The sequence below is a fragment of the Dendronephthya gigantea genome, unplaced genomic scaffold (genome assembly GCF_004324835.1).
Source record: "Dendronephthya gigantea isolate DGI-Jeju-01 unplaced genomic scaffold, DenGig_1.0 000000F, whole genome shotgun sequence".
Taxonomy (NCBI): domain Eukaryota; kingdom Metazoa; phylum Cnidaria; class Anthozoa; order Malacalcyonacea; family Nephtheidae; genus Dendronephthya; species Dendronephthya gigantea.
The window spans coordinates 2,445,580-2,460,438 of record NW_021163010.1 but is presented as its reverse complement, the minus strand read 5'-3'; the positions used below and the strand labels follow the sequence as shown (position 1 = coordinate 2,460,438).

The window sequence follows — 14,859 nt, the reverse complement described above, 5'->3', positions numbered from 1 at the left end:
TCACAATAGTCTTAAGGCTACTTAGTTACTTTGATTTGTAGAATTAAAAGTCAAATATATACTTTCACACGCCATTCGCTGATGACGATGCGTGTCTTGTAAATCCACATAGCGATGAACTGTATTTAAACCTCGAAAAAGGATGCGTAATACTTGGCACCGGAAAGCGGAAGCGATAACTTGAAATTAACTTTAAGTTATTCCTGAAATGTATGAGATAAAAGATAAAGAACGGCAACTTTTGAGGACATTTAATTCAATCTGTCTTGGTATGAAAAGCACTTATTTGGGAGACGACAAAATTTAGTTATCGTGATATACGATTGAAAGACATGTAAGTTCATAAATATAAATATATATATGAATAATTCACATGAGTATAAATTTTCTTTAACTTGATCAAATATTTTTTGTTGTAAATATATTTTTCCTCTGACTCTGTGGATGAGAAATTTCTATGGAAATTTATAATATGATTAATATCTGGAGTATAACAGCTCTTAACGATAACTGAAAACTTGTATAATAATGATGTTGTATAATGATGTTTCAAAAAACGGTTTAACACAAAATATGTAGCTACAAGCGCAGTCTTTGCCATTTGTTAAAACTAAAAAATCAGTTCAAAAGTCGAAATGGACCGTTGGCGTTGCATGTGCGTTTCAAATATACGCTTTTTGGTTTTTGTAAACATTTTATTGACTATACCCTTTATATTGTTGCTCAAAATATTTTGTTTACAGGTTTAGATTGAACAATCAGAGTCAATAGTATACTAAACCAACTTGCTTACTTTATATATGAATAATAATACGTTAGACGATACAGAGGATACATAATAATTAGAGGATACCTATTGATCGTTTTCAAATTGGCCGGGGATATTTTCTGTTCGTCAGCTACGTTTATTTCGTATTTTACTATCACACACATTAAACACACATTTCAATGCATGCATATATATTTCACAGTAGCCCACGACTGAAGCCATGCATGCATCTTTAAAATCAATACGGATGCATGGGATAACTCACAATGTAACTAAATGTGAATTTCGCTTTGCCATTGATATTACTGATTTCTCTATCATGTCAGATGCCTGAAATATCAGACTGCGTGAGATCAAATAAAAAGAATAGGAACTTAATAGCGGTAATTTTACATTTAAGTGAATGCAATGCAATTATATTAATGGCATTGTGTGGAGAATTATTATGCATTAATCTTTGTCTTCTCATCCGGTTTGATATTTCGTTTCCTATTCATATACTATATAGTATTAGAACTATAAGACCGTCTTTTTACGTATATATATTATAATGTTTCCTCGTCAACTTTGTATTTTTTTTCTCTCCGCGTTATTTTTCTCTCTGCATGTATCTAGCTAGTCTATATAACATATACCCTATATATATATACCATAACTGAAATAACGTGGTCTTAGCTACGTGCATGCATGCATGTTGCGCACTGCAGAATGATGTAATGTCTCAAACATGCCTCAAAAACAGTCTTGTAATCTAGATTAGTTGCGCTCTTGTGTTAAGTATATATGACCATTATCTTACACATACTTCTTTCTCTAATCCCGGATTATCATCAGCGAATCATCAGCGTAAATAGCGAACATGATGGCGTTTATCGAATGCAGCAGTTTCGCATCAGTTTTATTTTCTTTGCATCATGCATCATGAATGCTATTTATGCTTCGTTCGAATTTGAAGAGAGAAATGAAAAACCCAAAGTCGTTTACCTTATGAACACGCCGTTACTTATTGAAATATAGTAACACTAAAAGTCCTTTAACAAAATATTACTGGTATTCAAACAAAATTCAATGTATAGGATATCACTTCCAATTGTGTAAGTACACGTCTGAGGACCTGAAGATGATAACAAAGTACTTCAATAATGAGAACTGATCTACCATGCATCACTGAAGTGTTCCACGCACGCGCAGACTGTTGGAAATTTTCAAACAATCATGACGATATCCTTAGAAATTATAAAATAATTTGAATTAGTATATCTCTAATTGTAATATAGCTGATTTATGGGCCTATGGGGCGGGTTATAGCAAAACTTTGTCGAACACTTTCTTTGCCTTATTAATTCATTAATTATATGCACGAGGAAGGACTTTATTGAAAAACATTTCTAAACAATTTCGTGATTTTAGTCTAAGAAATACAAATAAAATCAACAGGATTTACTGAGCCGGATGGAAATTTTCAATGGTATGAGCCAGCCAGTTATAAATATAAATGAACGCGCGAAAGACAGCGATCTATATGTATATATATCAGTATACATATCTTTTTATATATATGAAACTGCATGAAAAAATAATCTGCCATGTATAATCTACAGTATACAAATTGTTGTCAAATTTCTAATAAAGATTTTTCCACGTTTTTGTAGACGATCAACTTTAGTTTTTGATGATGAATACCAAGTTGTTTGTTTTATTGAAAGTTATGATATTTTATCAAATAAGCTTCGGAAAAAATCCAGGTAGGTAGCTAGGCCAGTATGAAAGTAACGATTGTATAGCTACATGGTGATTTATTTCGAGAAGGTAGACCATTTTAATACATCTTGACAAAGGACTTTTGTTCGAAAAGTGGGTGCAGGCAATTAAATTTCAATCGTAATTTTTCAACCTCGAAAAATAGAACAAAAAACGACATGGTATATTTGTGACCATCAACATATAAAGGTGACCTGTGAAACGTAGGCACGGGTGTCCACGTGCCCCTTTCTCGCATGCAACTAGCATATCTTTCTCTATATAAACTGTTTTACAATCATATATGTATGGGAAGATATTTTTCAGTGTCATTCAGTTATGTTAAATTCATACACAAAACAAAATTCCTCGTTGTTCACTATAAGTTATAAGAATCTTCAAGTGAGACTCAGAAATACATAAACGAACAACATGTTTTGCCACGATGGCTATGTAACGATAAAAATGTGATGTAATAATGACGTCGCACAAGGTGGAAAATACATCTGTATTTTTTCTGGTCATGAGAGATTCAAGATGAAGAAATGAAATGATATTTTTCATTACCCAGCCGGGAAACTTGTCATTATACAAACAAAAACCTGTTTGTATAGCATAGTCACGTCGTTCTCCGCAATCGTCGCGGGAGGTTCCGCGTTGCCGTCTTCTAGCACAACAACATGCAGGCAACAGCAACAGGCAATTAATTTTCCACTTGAGACGGTATTGCACCGATTTTACTATCATTTCATCACTTGTAAACAATATTAGGCCAGCTCGTTCGCGTCAATCAAGGCAAATATTGCACGACTTTTCATCAACAACAACAGCTTTTTAAAATGAACATGTTATAAATTGATAACTTGTTATGAACATGTTATAAAGAGATAACTTGTGATGAACATGTTATGAAAGTGATAACGATATACAAAAATGTACTCAGAAAGGCGTTAAATTTTTTTTTTAAAGAAATGGAAAATAGTCGTACTCAAAGACATCAGCATGAATTAAGTGAATGTGAGAACATAAAAGAAGAAGTATGTTCCCTGTGCTTGCAGATACCCGGATGTTCATGGTGCACTTTGGAGGTATTCCCGCTTTACAGATAATTATTTAACAAATTCGATATATAACAAAAAGAATATAGAAGATCTTAAATAATATACAGAGATTTGGTGCGATTGCCCTTCATTAGTAGAAGATATAGAAAAATGTACACTTTTGTCCAAATCTGCATGTTTGCTTCTGTTTATTCTTTATTAGGATTATGAACATGCTCGCTGTGACAGAGAGGAAAATCATATTAACAACGGTTGCCCAGGAAACACAGTTAATCCTAAGCAAAATGTTACAGTAAGATTATTTTATACACTGGTCGTAATTAACCTGCGATTAAACACGAATCTTTGCTAATCAGTGTTCCTTACAAAACCTGGTTTTCGTCTGTTTTCATAATAAAGGTGGATGAGGGAAGTCTTGTTCCCGAGGGTCAAATATTTCCAAAGAAAGTCTCATTAACCGCCAGAGTTGGTGAGTACAAAAAAGTGATGAAGATAATTGATGAGCAACTATGATATATAATCAATACAAATATATCTAGGTTTATACGTGATAATTTCTTGGAACATACATAAATGCCTTAATCATTATATTTATGCTAAACCCAAATACCGCATACCTAAATCTTAATTCTTAACGTCTGTTGTTCCCACTGTCTATTATGTTGTCATCAATAGGTGAACCAGTAACATTCACAGTGAATGTACGCCCAGTAAAAAACTATCCGGTAGACCTATACTTTCTCATGGACCTATCCAAAACAATGCAAGATGATCTTAGTAACTTGAAATCATTGGCAGGAAATATTTGTAAGTATATTCAAAACATGTTAGGGGAATTAACATTGTTTCCGTGAAAAAATTCAAAGAACTTGCCGAATGACATTATTTCCTGATTATTATCAATGAGTTTTTTTACAAATTGATTAAAACCATATTTCCAGAAATGGAAAATTTTAACAATGCACGAAGTGACGAAGAATCTTAAACCAACTTTACATATTTGTATTCTGTTTTCGCTACAGAAACATTTGTTACAGCAGTATAAAACAAGCAATTTCAACTTTGATATCTCTATTTCTGACTTAACTTATACGACACTTATATTTACGAATTACGACTTAACTTTTCTCTTATAACAGCTATAAAACTGAAAGAACTAACGAACAAACGAAGACTGGCTTTTGGTTCATTTGTAGACAAGACAGTTCCACCGTTCGTAAAGCAGGAGTTGTGAGTGTCTTTTTTCATTGCATGCAAGCACCATGCAATATTCAAAGTTGACATGCGAGCACTACAACGGGCGTAATTTGACACATACATCTTTAGAATAAATAAAAGTCATAATCCAAACGAGGAGCCTTCATATAACTTCAGACACGTATTGGATTTCACAGAAAAGGACAAATTATTCAAGGTAACTACGATATTATCTTTGAAAGGTCAAACGTTCATTTCAAGCGGTATTACATTTCAAAAAAGTAATAGAACCTTCTTGTACCCTAACATTAACTTTTTTTAAATAATATATTTAGGAAACGATAAACAAACAAACAAATTCAAGAAGCAGAGACATTCCAGAAGCTACACTCGATGCGCTTATGCAAGTAGCAGCTTGTGAAAAAGTAAGATGCATATAAGACCAGTTTTAGGACCAGTTAAAAATCTCGATTGGGATCTGCATATAAATCGGGAGGTTAAGAACTTTCTGTTAGCTAAGCCTAGGTCATATGGGAGAAGAGTTTCCTGCGATATTATAAACACGATAATTGAGGAATTAAGACTCTTTCGCATATTTTGTCTCGTTTTTATATCAACAAAATAAGCCCTATCAAAATAAACTGTATTATATCACAACATAAACATTCTCTAATTAAGCCTTATGGCTATGTGGAGATCATATATCATGCATTTTGAGGTATATCGCGCAATATATTTATCAAATTGAAAGCTGCTGGTTCCTATTGCTTTGCAAGCGAGGTGGCATCAGCGAAATCAAATCAGACAAATGGATTAATTGGCTAATAATGAAGGGAATTTGAATGTGCGGTATAGTAGGTGTCCATGTTTGTTTTCAACTGCTTGGCAGTTGGTTCAGTTTTAATCGTCTATAGACGTCTCGATGATCTCCCGTTATCCTGATAGGCCAGCGTCAATATTCCGGGCTCTTGCGGTCAAGCATGTATTTGACCATCGATTTCTTTATCGGCACTATCAGTATTCTTGTTATTAAGCCTAAAGGCAATCTTGTCTTGGAGTTATTATTATTAAGGAACCAGCAATGTCAGTCTTTTTACCTTTTTAGTTCAATGCATTTTTAACATATTTTTCAAAAGTCGTCTTACTAACAATAATAGTTCATGCATGTTTAGGATAACAATGACCAACCCGGAAGCATTCTATACATATAGGATCTTTTCTTTATAATCATATAGGAACTTGGATGGAACCCGGTAAACACAACGCGTCGTATTGTTTTAATAGCAACAGATGCACCTTTTCATACAGCTGGGGAAGGAAGGGTATAATTTTACTTGTTATATAGGCGCTGTGTATTTTAAATGTGATTGGTTCATTGGTAGTCTCATGACTTTAAATATAAATGCAATGTTTCACAAGTGAAAAATTGTTCCCCGCATACTGTCATAACAAAGTAAAGTGTTTTTTTGTTCCTATATAACAAATTAAGCACTTAACTCCTCTACTTCGTCTCGGGAAACATTCAAACGCTTGGGAAAACAAAATTTCGGCACTATTTCCCTCGGGGGCATACATTAAGTGTATAATATATACGCGGAACGACTTTTTTGGGATTGTTTTGACTCTTATGAATTTAAGGAAACATAAGAATTTCCTAATTCTGTTTGTCATTCTTGATTAGTTTGGTGGGATTGCCGCTCCGAATGATGCAAAATGTCATCTCACAGAACGAGTAAACGGAGTGAGAAAATATTCTGGTTTAGAGCAGGTTGGTCAGGGCTTGTGTTTTATTTTGCCCCACTGAAAATGAAGCACCGAACCAACCTAATTTAATTAAGTCGACAAAATAATAGATATTTAGAAAATACGCATGCATGAATCACTTTAAGCTCAAACTAGGCCATGTGTAGTTAAAATATTGCCATGCTGATCAAGAGATCCCATGAGTGAAATATTAGTTAAAATTTCATGAGAAAAACAATAACTCAAAAAGGGATTTTAAGATGTTCCATTTTTTTATGTATTAGTCGCTGACTGATGCGTTTCACTTTTCCCTCTAGGATTACCCAACAGTGAATCAAGTTTTTCAAAAACTACGCGAATCCAAGATTCAGCCAATATTTGCCGTCTCGAAATATGAAAGAAAAACGTTCGAGGTGAGAATTTTGCGCCGTGAATGTCCGCCTTCATAACAGTGCTCTAATATAAAAGCGCATTCACGAATTTTCTCACAAGCAAGGTTTTTCGTATCCTAGTGGTGCCAGCACTGCTCAGTCCGGTATTTCACAGGCGGGTTAGATTAGGACGTATAGATTGAGTTCAATTTCTAGTTTGCCCTTAAATCTGTTGTATGTTTTTATCCTCATTTCCTTGATCAAAAGGTAGTTCGTAACCTCGGATGATTCCAAAAATAACAAGTTGAAGTTAGAACAATTTTTAGTTCGACTTAAATTGTTTAGGAAAAGGCCACTACATGATAATATCGATAATATTGTTTACGATTTTTCTTTCATGTGAGCCCTCAACCTCTAGAGGTATAAGTTAAATCTTGCATTGAATTGCACGACTTGAATTCTTAATTGTAGCAATTGGCGAAGACGTGGGAGGACCTGGGTTCAACTTACGAGGAATTAAGCGCAGACTCAAATAATATCATCGAACTTATTGAAAGAAGCTACGAGGTAATAGATGATTAAGCGTATAATCCAAACCTACATGAGAAAAACACTCTACACTCCGAGTGCATTCAGCATCTTGAGCAAAGGCGGGAACAATTACTTAAGGGTCACTTGAGAGTGTTCGTTTGCAAATGATGGACTTATTTATTGGAGATCTATCAATGAGCTCTAGAGATATTACAAAAGCCAATCACTGACAGTTCGGATTACCGATCGATAAGTCTGTGAACAACTTGTGAATTTTTGGTGTTATTATACTTAGTTATAAATTTTGTTTAGTAATGTAGATCAAACGACGAACAAATGACAAAAAGAATTAGCAAATTGTCATAGAAATAAAATGTGGAGCAATTTGCAATATTTTATAGGAAATTGTATCAACCGTCCGGGTGACTTCACAACCTCCAGAAGACTTTGATGTAAAGATAAACTCAGATTGTGGGTACGCGATTTACCTTTCTACAGCCTGCATTTTTTAAAGCTCCATGCACATAGCTTATATGCGAATAAGCAATGTAATATATATATGCTCTTTTATTCTCCAAACAGAGATAACATCATGATCGGAAACAACATATGCCAAGGCGTTGGTCTCGATGAAACTGTGAGTTTTTGTTCTTTTGGGCCAGTTACATAAAACTCAATTATATTTTGCATCGTTAAATCGTGGTTACCCCCATAACACACAATACTGATTTGCCAATTCTGAACCGACCCTGGATTATGATAATATTTCTATCCCACAGGTATCATTTAATATCAGTGTAACAGCAAAATCGTGCAAATCAAATAGTTCCAGGTAATACAGTGTAGCTTAATTAAATAGAAAATACCTCCTCGTCTTTAGTCTTCACTATAACAATATATAAGAGAGCTTTACATAAACGACTATGAGGACTACTAGAAGATTTTTTAAGACGTGTTTTTTTCTTTTTCTTACCCCACCTCGTATTGTCGTATTACTCAAAGTCTCAACTAACTTGGTTCCAAGGTATAGCTAGGGTTCATCAAGACATTCATTAAGAACATTCATGATTGTGTATAATGTTCGTTAGTTATTCTATCCTTTTAAAGTGAATATACTTTGACAACATACATGCATAAACTAGCTGTGATGTAGAGTAAAAGCTTGATGCTTTTAAAAACTGTCTGCTTTAAATTCTATCAATTAGTTTCAAAGTTTTCGCAGCTGCATTTGGAGAGGTGGAAATCAATATCAATACTATATGCAGTTGTGATTGCGATAATGAGAAGGTAAAAAAACTGGAATGATTCACGTTTCTATATGAAGCAAGGATATAAGTCAAAGTATTTCTCCCGGAGTGTTATTAAAAATAAATGTTAGATAATTATATCTCTTAATTTAAGGAATACAGATCTACAAATTGTTCGCAAAATGGTGATTTATCTTGTGGAGGATGTACCTGTAGTAGTGGATGGTATGTATTGTTTAGACTAAAAATACAAGTAAATTGTAGAGTCCAGCAATGATGATCATAAAATATATATTGATTGAATCGCGTAGATGCATTATTGCAACGGCAAACGAAAATCTATTTGCTAGCCAATATGTGTCTAAGAAAATTTTCAAAATCAAGCACTATCGTATCCGTACAGCATCTCCTGATGCCCACAAAGATACTTCGCCCCATCTACTCAACAAAACATATTAAGTGCCCTCATTAGTCCTCGTTTGTAGATCATGCAAACACTCGCAATGTGCTAGTGTACCGTTAAAACACACCAGTGACCAGTCTATATTTTGCTCTGAAGGTATGGCAAGAAATGTGAATGCGAATCAAGTCGAAATAATCCAAGTGTAATAAATAGATGCAGAAGAACAAATACCAGCATTACTGTGTGCGAGGGAAATGGCGACTGTGTTTGTAATGAATGTAAATGTCGCTTGATAGAGGTACGAAATATTAATAACTTTAGATGCTTTAAGATAAAAAAGTTTGTATAAGGATTCATTGCCCTGGAAATTTGTTTGATGACCGAGTTCAAACGCTGATATTTGCAAACATTCTCCAAGTGTATGCGTTAATATAACGCCTTGTATATGATAGAACACACGGTAAAAAAAAACCATTTTTACTGGCTCTTTCGATAAAAACGTTTTCATTTATCCAAACGTTTCAGAATACTGATCAGAGTTATTATGGTAAATATTGTCAATGCAGTGACCTAAATTGTGACAAGTACGAAGGCAAGCCTTGTGGAGGTGAGTTTTGTCAGTTATAGATACAGCCTAAGGCTATATTTCCTAATTTCCAAAGGCTATATCTAATATATAAATATGGATATTGAAAACCGCAGACACTCTTGAGTCAATACCGCGGGCGCGATGACGAACCCGGAAAAATTACAATCACTGAAATAACATGCTATACATGCAGAACGCTTTTCAGAACTAATTTTCACTCAGTAAGTAAATTAACTTGTAGGTACACCACGTATAAGTATTTAATACTGCATGCAAAGCTTTCGGTCCGTTAACCCGGGTCTTCATCAGTGCAATTACCTGAAAACACATTCACACGTCACTTAATTAAAGGCCCGAGTTAACGGACCGAAAGCTTTGCAGTATTAAATATTTACGTGGTGTACCTACAAGCTAATTTACTTATTGATTACACCATGCAAACATAAAAGAATATTGTTAATTTTCACTCGTCATAAAAAACGTATAGTGAGCTGGGGCATCGCAGCTAGGGCATCTATAAAATGGCTGCATGGCCTAATTTACAGACTAAACACCTTGGAAGAACCATTCTAATCGAATATTCATAGGATGCCATCCCGGCATCTCTGTGTGGTGGTTCGTCTGGGTTTCTCCATGCATGCATTATCCACACGTTTTTATAGTTCTAATCTTCACCTGAACTCGGAAAATCAAGTTTTTTGCGTCCATTTTTTTGCAGGTGAGGAAAGGGGTGTGTGTAAATGTGGAACATGCGAGTGCAAGGAGGGGCATCTAGGATCAAATTGTGGTACAACCGATTGTTCCATACATAACGCACGCTGTCTTGATACTAATGGGGTATGTGAAATTTCTTTCTTATAATGATCTCTTATAGTTTCAAATATGTGTTTGGTACCTTATAGTATGCGGTGCTTATCGATGTACCAGTAGTTTCGTGGTAAACATCTCAAACGAGTATGGATGCTTAGGAACTGGCTCACATAATTTAACCACGTGCTGATATATTATTACAGGTTAACTGCAGTGGCCATGGAATGTGTATATGTGGAAAGTGTCGATGTGATTCATTTTATGAAGGTGATGTCTGCGAAAGTTGCCCGGTAAGTTGAAAGCTTGTAGAAAGTCAAAATGCTTACAATTTTTTTATGAAATTAACCAGTGGGAAATGTTATGTGGCCTAAAAAGTGTGCGGTACATTTTATTTAAAAATTAATACTTATAATAGAACTGTTGAATTAACAAAATTGGATTACAATATTTTAGACATGCATCAATAAATGCGACGATTTCAAACAGTGTGTTTTATGTAAAGTATTCGCCAAAAATACTCCAAATTCGTCCTTTTGTGCTGGTTGTCCAAAAGTAGAAATTCTGGAGTCTCTTGATGAACTAAGGAAGAGTAAGAACATGTGATCTCTACATTGTGCATCGAAGTAAAATTTTCCTTTCCTAAAAAAAAGGTTGAATTTTTAGCCTTAAATGACTTTAAAATAAAGTATAGTAATTCCTTTTTAAGTGGATTATCCAGTAACCTGTGAGAATGAAGATGAAAATGAGTGTAAATACTATTTCACGTACGGCAAAAAACGGCACGAGAGTACCATAACTGTATACGCTGTTGCAAAAAAAGGTGAGATGTTTTGAAAGCTTTTTATAATACTGAAATATCAAATATACTCGTATCTTTTCTAGTCGAATGAATATTTTCAACAAAGTATTTCCGTGTATATATTTCGTTTTCAAAAATATTACATGTACAACTTGCATGTAAATATATGCTGAATTAAATACGATGTTTGTAAGTTTCATTTTCATCTTTTTGGCAGACTGTCCTCAAGATCCGGATCTACTAGTGATCATCCTCGGTGTTGTTGGTGGTATTGTTGGTATCGGTATAATTCTTTTAATTCTTTGGAAACTTCTTACTGCAATGGTGGTATGTAACTTAAGTTACTTAATTAACCGATCTTAACTCTAAATTAATCTTAACTCTAAATGATCTCAACTGATCATTAAGATAATTAAGTGATCTTAACTCTAAATGACGCTTTCTATCAAGCGAAACGTCATCTACTCATAGGTCGCTGGAACAAGTCTCACAACTTTTACCAAAGCAATCTCTCTTTCAGGATCGCAATGAATATCAAAAATTTAAACGAGAACGAGCCAGGTCTAAGTGGCACAGGGTAGGTATTCCATGCTACCATCTGCACAGCTCAAATCACGTTCTTTCCTTTATTAATAAACAATAAAATTCCATTCCTAGGAAAAGAATCCACTTTATCAGTCCCCAACACACACTGTGTATAATCCAATATACACCGGAACGAGGCAAAAAAGATTTTCGTGGTTGAGGGGATAACTTTTCTAGACACATTCGACATAGAAACCCCACCATTACAAAAACACCGAGGCGAGCCCTTCATCATGTCTGATCATGTTGTCATAAAAACTATGCTTTTGACCTGCCGATGCGAGTTCGCGTATAGTATACTTTTTGTCGCCGTTATATACGAGGAAACAAAGTTGTCTTTGAGGCTCACTGCGCCGACATTAAGATCGAGGGATTCAGAAGAAAAGACGCGATTCTAAAACAATAGTAGCTACATTTTTTGTAGAAATTATCTGTATTCCTCGTCTTTGTAACTGTATTATAGTACCAAGTTTATGAATAATGCATCTTGTAAAAATGCTGCGCAATATTTATTCTATTATGCAAAATTATTATTCTTGTAAAAATTATTTTTGTAATTGAATAAAAACCCATAGTGAAAGAACTGTTTGCTGCAATTAAAGCCTGCAATGTTGTTGTTACTGAGATTCAAAGCGGACAAGCAACTGTTATTATTGACTTTAAATTGATAGTAGTCCAAATGAGCAGTGATATTGCGGAGCCAAAAGTCATGCAATAAGTCAAAAAGTCACCAAACTGAAGTTACCAAAAACAAAATATATTTATCTACAAAATACTATACGCAAGCAAAGTATAGTAATCGCTTACTATATGACTTTGTGTCCTTCATTTTGCACCAGGTTTCTTATCAATGTTGATAGAATTTTAGAAATATTGCATTATATGTAGCAGAATGGATGTGATACCTCCCGTGAATGATTGTCTCATCTTTACATGTAGAAAATATCAGCCAGGAGTATCCCCTGAAAGCAAGATGATTTTGTCAGTTTTGTGTACGCAACAAGACAAATCTTAGTAGATTGATTGTAGCTACTTATTCTTTTTTTGCTTTGAGGCAGGAAAATAGCAATTGACTCAATTAATGGATAATATACATTAAGTTGCAAAAAGAAATGGTTCACGCCAATTGGAAACCCAATTCACTACTGACAGTAATTCACACATTGCCATATATGTTTTCACACAACACTTATTTTCAGTGATAACCCACCTTTATAGGCGTATTCCAAAGCTCCAGCAATTGTCGTCATTTCAGCTTCAATAACCTGGGACCAATTTTCAACATCTCCTAGTTCCTATCAGATAACCAAATGAACCTTTAGCATGGCACATAGTGTAAAAATACAATTTTGATATCTTACAAAGATATGTCAAATTATGGACAGCAGATAAGTATTGAACTCTCAAAAAAACAATGGACAGTAAAGAATGGTATACAAAAACTATTTTTAATAATTTACAAAAATAAATCAGAAAAATAAAGTTTTTACAACTTGCCTTCAGTGCACGGTTAAAACCTTCAGCTAACTGAAGCCATTGAATTGTTTGTTTTGAAAACTGGGCTATAAGAAAATTGCTTCATGTCTATTACACACATACAAAATAGCAGCTGTATCCAGTGACAAAGTGAATGTATATATAGCCCCAAGCAGCACAGAAACATTGCTGCAGACATCTATGATCAGGATCTTCAGTAATTAATACAGATGTGATGCCAAATTTAATTTAATAAGCTCACTTGGTAATTTTTTAACATGACAAGGTTATAACAGTAGTTGAATGTCTCCCATCTGTTGCTCCGCAATATGTTTATTTATATACTAAAGTTTATTTCAGATGATATTTTATACTAGAATTTACCTGCATGTGATTGTAATTGCTTCGCCTCAGCTTCTAATTTTTTCTGATTCTGATAAACTTCCTCAACACTATTTCATAGAACAAGGTATTAAAATCAGAATCCAATATTTGATGATACGATGGATTGATAGCTTGACAGCTTTTTCCTTTGTTCTTTTACATTTTTTAAATGGACATTATCCACCATAAAAAACAACAAGTTTCTTAACTTGGGCATTATAAATCCTTTTTGAAACATAGGAATCCCAATAAATACTATTTGAAATAAAAAAACTTAGTCCAGTTGCACTGTGAGTTACTGTAGTGTTACTAGTGTACTGTCTGTACAGTATGTTACTGCAATAACTTGATGAGACTACTTGAAATATGTACCTGATTATTCTTTAGCAAGTTGACAATTTATGATAAGATATATAAATGTATTAAATATTTAAATATATAATATACAAAAATGTACTGTATGTACAATAATTAAATAAAGCTAAATGCCACTCACCCATCATTTAATGTGCTCACTAATTTATCAACAACTACGTTTGCAGATTCAAATGCTTCTTTTCTCTTCAACTCTAAATAAATAGTGACCTCAGACAAAAGGGATCCATGATTTGTGGGCTGGCCAAGTGTGAACCAGGTTTAATTTTTATTTCATAATATATAAAGATATTAGAGAAATTATAAAATCACAATTCACAAATACGTTTTAAAATATGAATGCTCGGCAAACCTTGTTGATCTCTGATTCTTTGTTTTTGAACGTGGTGTTCTTTCAGTGCACGAGAAAGCATGTTTCCTATCTCAATAGATTGATCATCCGAAAATAACAAACTATTAAAAATTCTAATTTCTTACATATTATACATTTATTTTAAAAAGTACTAAGGAGTAAGGACACACAATGGACACATGGGGTTAAACTGATGGACGTTGAGGGAAACCTGGGTGATACCATTGGGCTCCAGGTTGGGTCACAGGTCGGGCTCTGGGAACTGAGTCACGTGTACAGGGATATACATAGTAGAGAGCATTTATAAGTAGGATTTATAATTACATGTAATGATTATTGGTTAGTGGTTTTACAAACTCTATTTTCTACGAACACGCGGGGGACCCATCGCCCAAAGAAAATATTTTATTTATATTACAAATTCCAA

At 34.1% G+C, this 14,859-nt stretch overlaps 2 protein-coding genes across 5 annotated transcripts; one reads left to right on the top strand and one right to left on the bottom strand.

Moving 5' to 3' along the window:
- Positions 1–99: 99 nt before the first annotated feature.
- LOC114521363 (integrin beta-2-like) lies at positions 100–12,417 on the top strand. Of its 2 annotated transcripts, XM_028541782.1 has the most exons (27): positions 100–334; positions 2,422–2,514; positions 3,479–3,597; positions 3,773–3,862; positions 3,970–4,039; positions 4,246–4,377; positions 4,710–4,800; positions 4,897–4,984; positions 5,103–5,192; positions 6,003–6,089; positions 6,449–6,535; positions 6,828–6,923; positions 7,353–7,448; positions 7,814–7,887; positions 7,995–8,049; positions 8,192–8,244; positions 8,618–8,699; positions 8,814–8,884; positions 9,219–9,360; positions 9,588–9,669; positions 10,370–10,488; positions 10,665–10,751; positions 10,915–11,050; positions 11,168–11,281; positions 11,478–11,587; positions 11,781–11,837; positions 11,918–12,417. In XM_028541782.1, the coding sequence occupies exons 2-27, from the start codon at positions 2,442–2,444 to the stop codon at positions 12,011–12,013; spliced, it is 2,397 nt and encodes a 798-aa protein (XP_028397583.1). In that variant the 5' UTR covers positions 100–334; positions 2,422–2,441; the 3' UTR covers positions 12,014–12,417. The 2 variants fall into 2 exon arrangements, with proteins under 2 accessions (XP_028397583.1, XP_028397592.1); XM_028541791.1 differs by lacking the exon at positions 2,422–2,514.
- LOC114521375 (biogenesis of lysosome-related organelles complex 1 subunit 1-like) lies at positions 10,952–14,568 on the bottom strand. 3 transcript variants are annotated; one of them, XM_028541807.1, is made up of 7 exons: positions 14,433–14,568; positions 14,202–14,274; positions 13,706–13,773; positions 13,343–13,407; positions 13,056–13,140; positions 12,751–12,807; positions 10,952–11,040 (listed from the first exon to the last, which is right to left on the bottom strand). In XM_028541807.1, the coding sequence occupies exons 1-6, from the start codon at positions 14,491–14,493 to the stop codon at positions 12,791–12,793; spliced, it is 369 nt and encodes a 122-aa protein (XP_028397608.1). In that variant the 5' UTR covers positions 14,494–14,568; the 3' UTR covers positions 10,952–11,040; positions 12,751–12,790. The 3 variants fall into 3 exon arrangements, 2 of the variants coding, with proteins under 2 accessions (XP_028397608.1, XP_028397617.1); XR_003686802.1 differs by having other exon boundaries at positions 10,969–11,040; positions 12,653–12,807; XM_028541816.1 differs by lacking the exon at positions 10,952–11,040 and adding an exon at positions 11,512–11,576.
- Between the last annotated feature and the right edge of the window lie 291 nt (positions 14,569–14,859).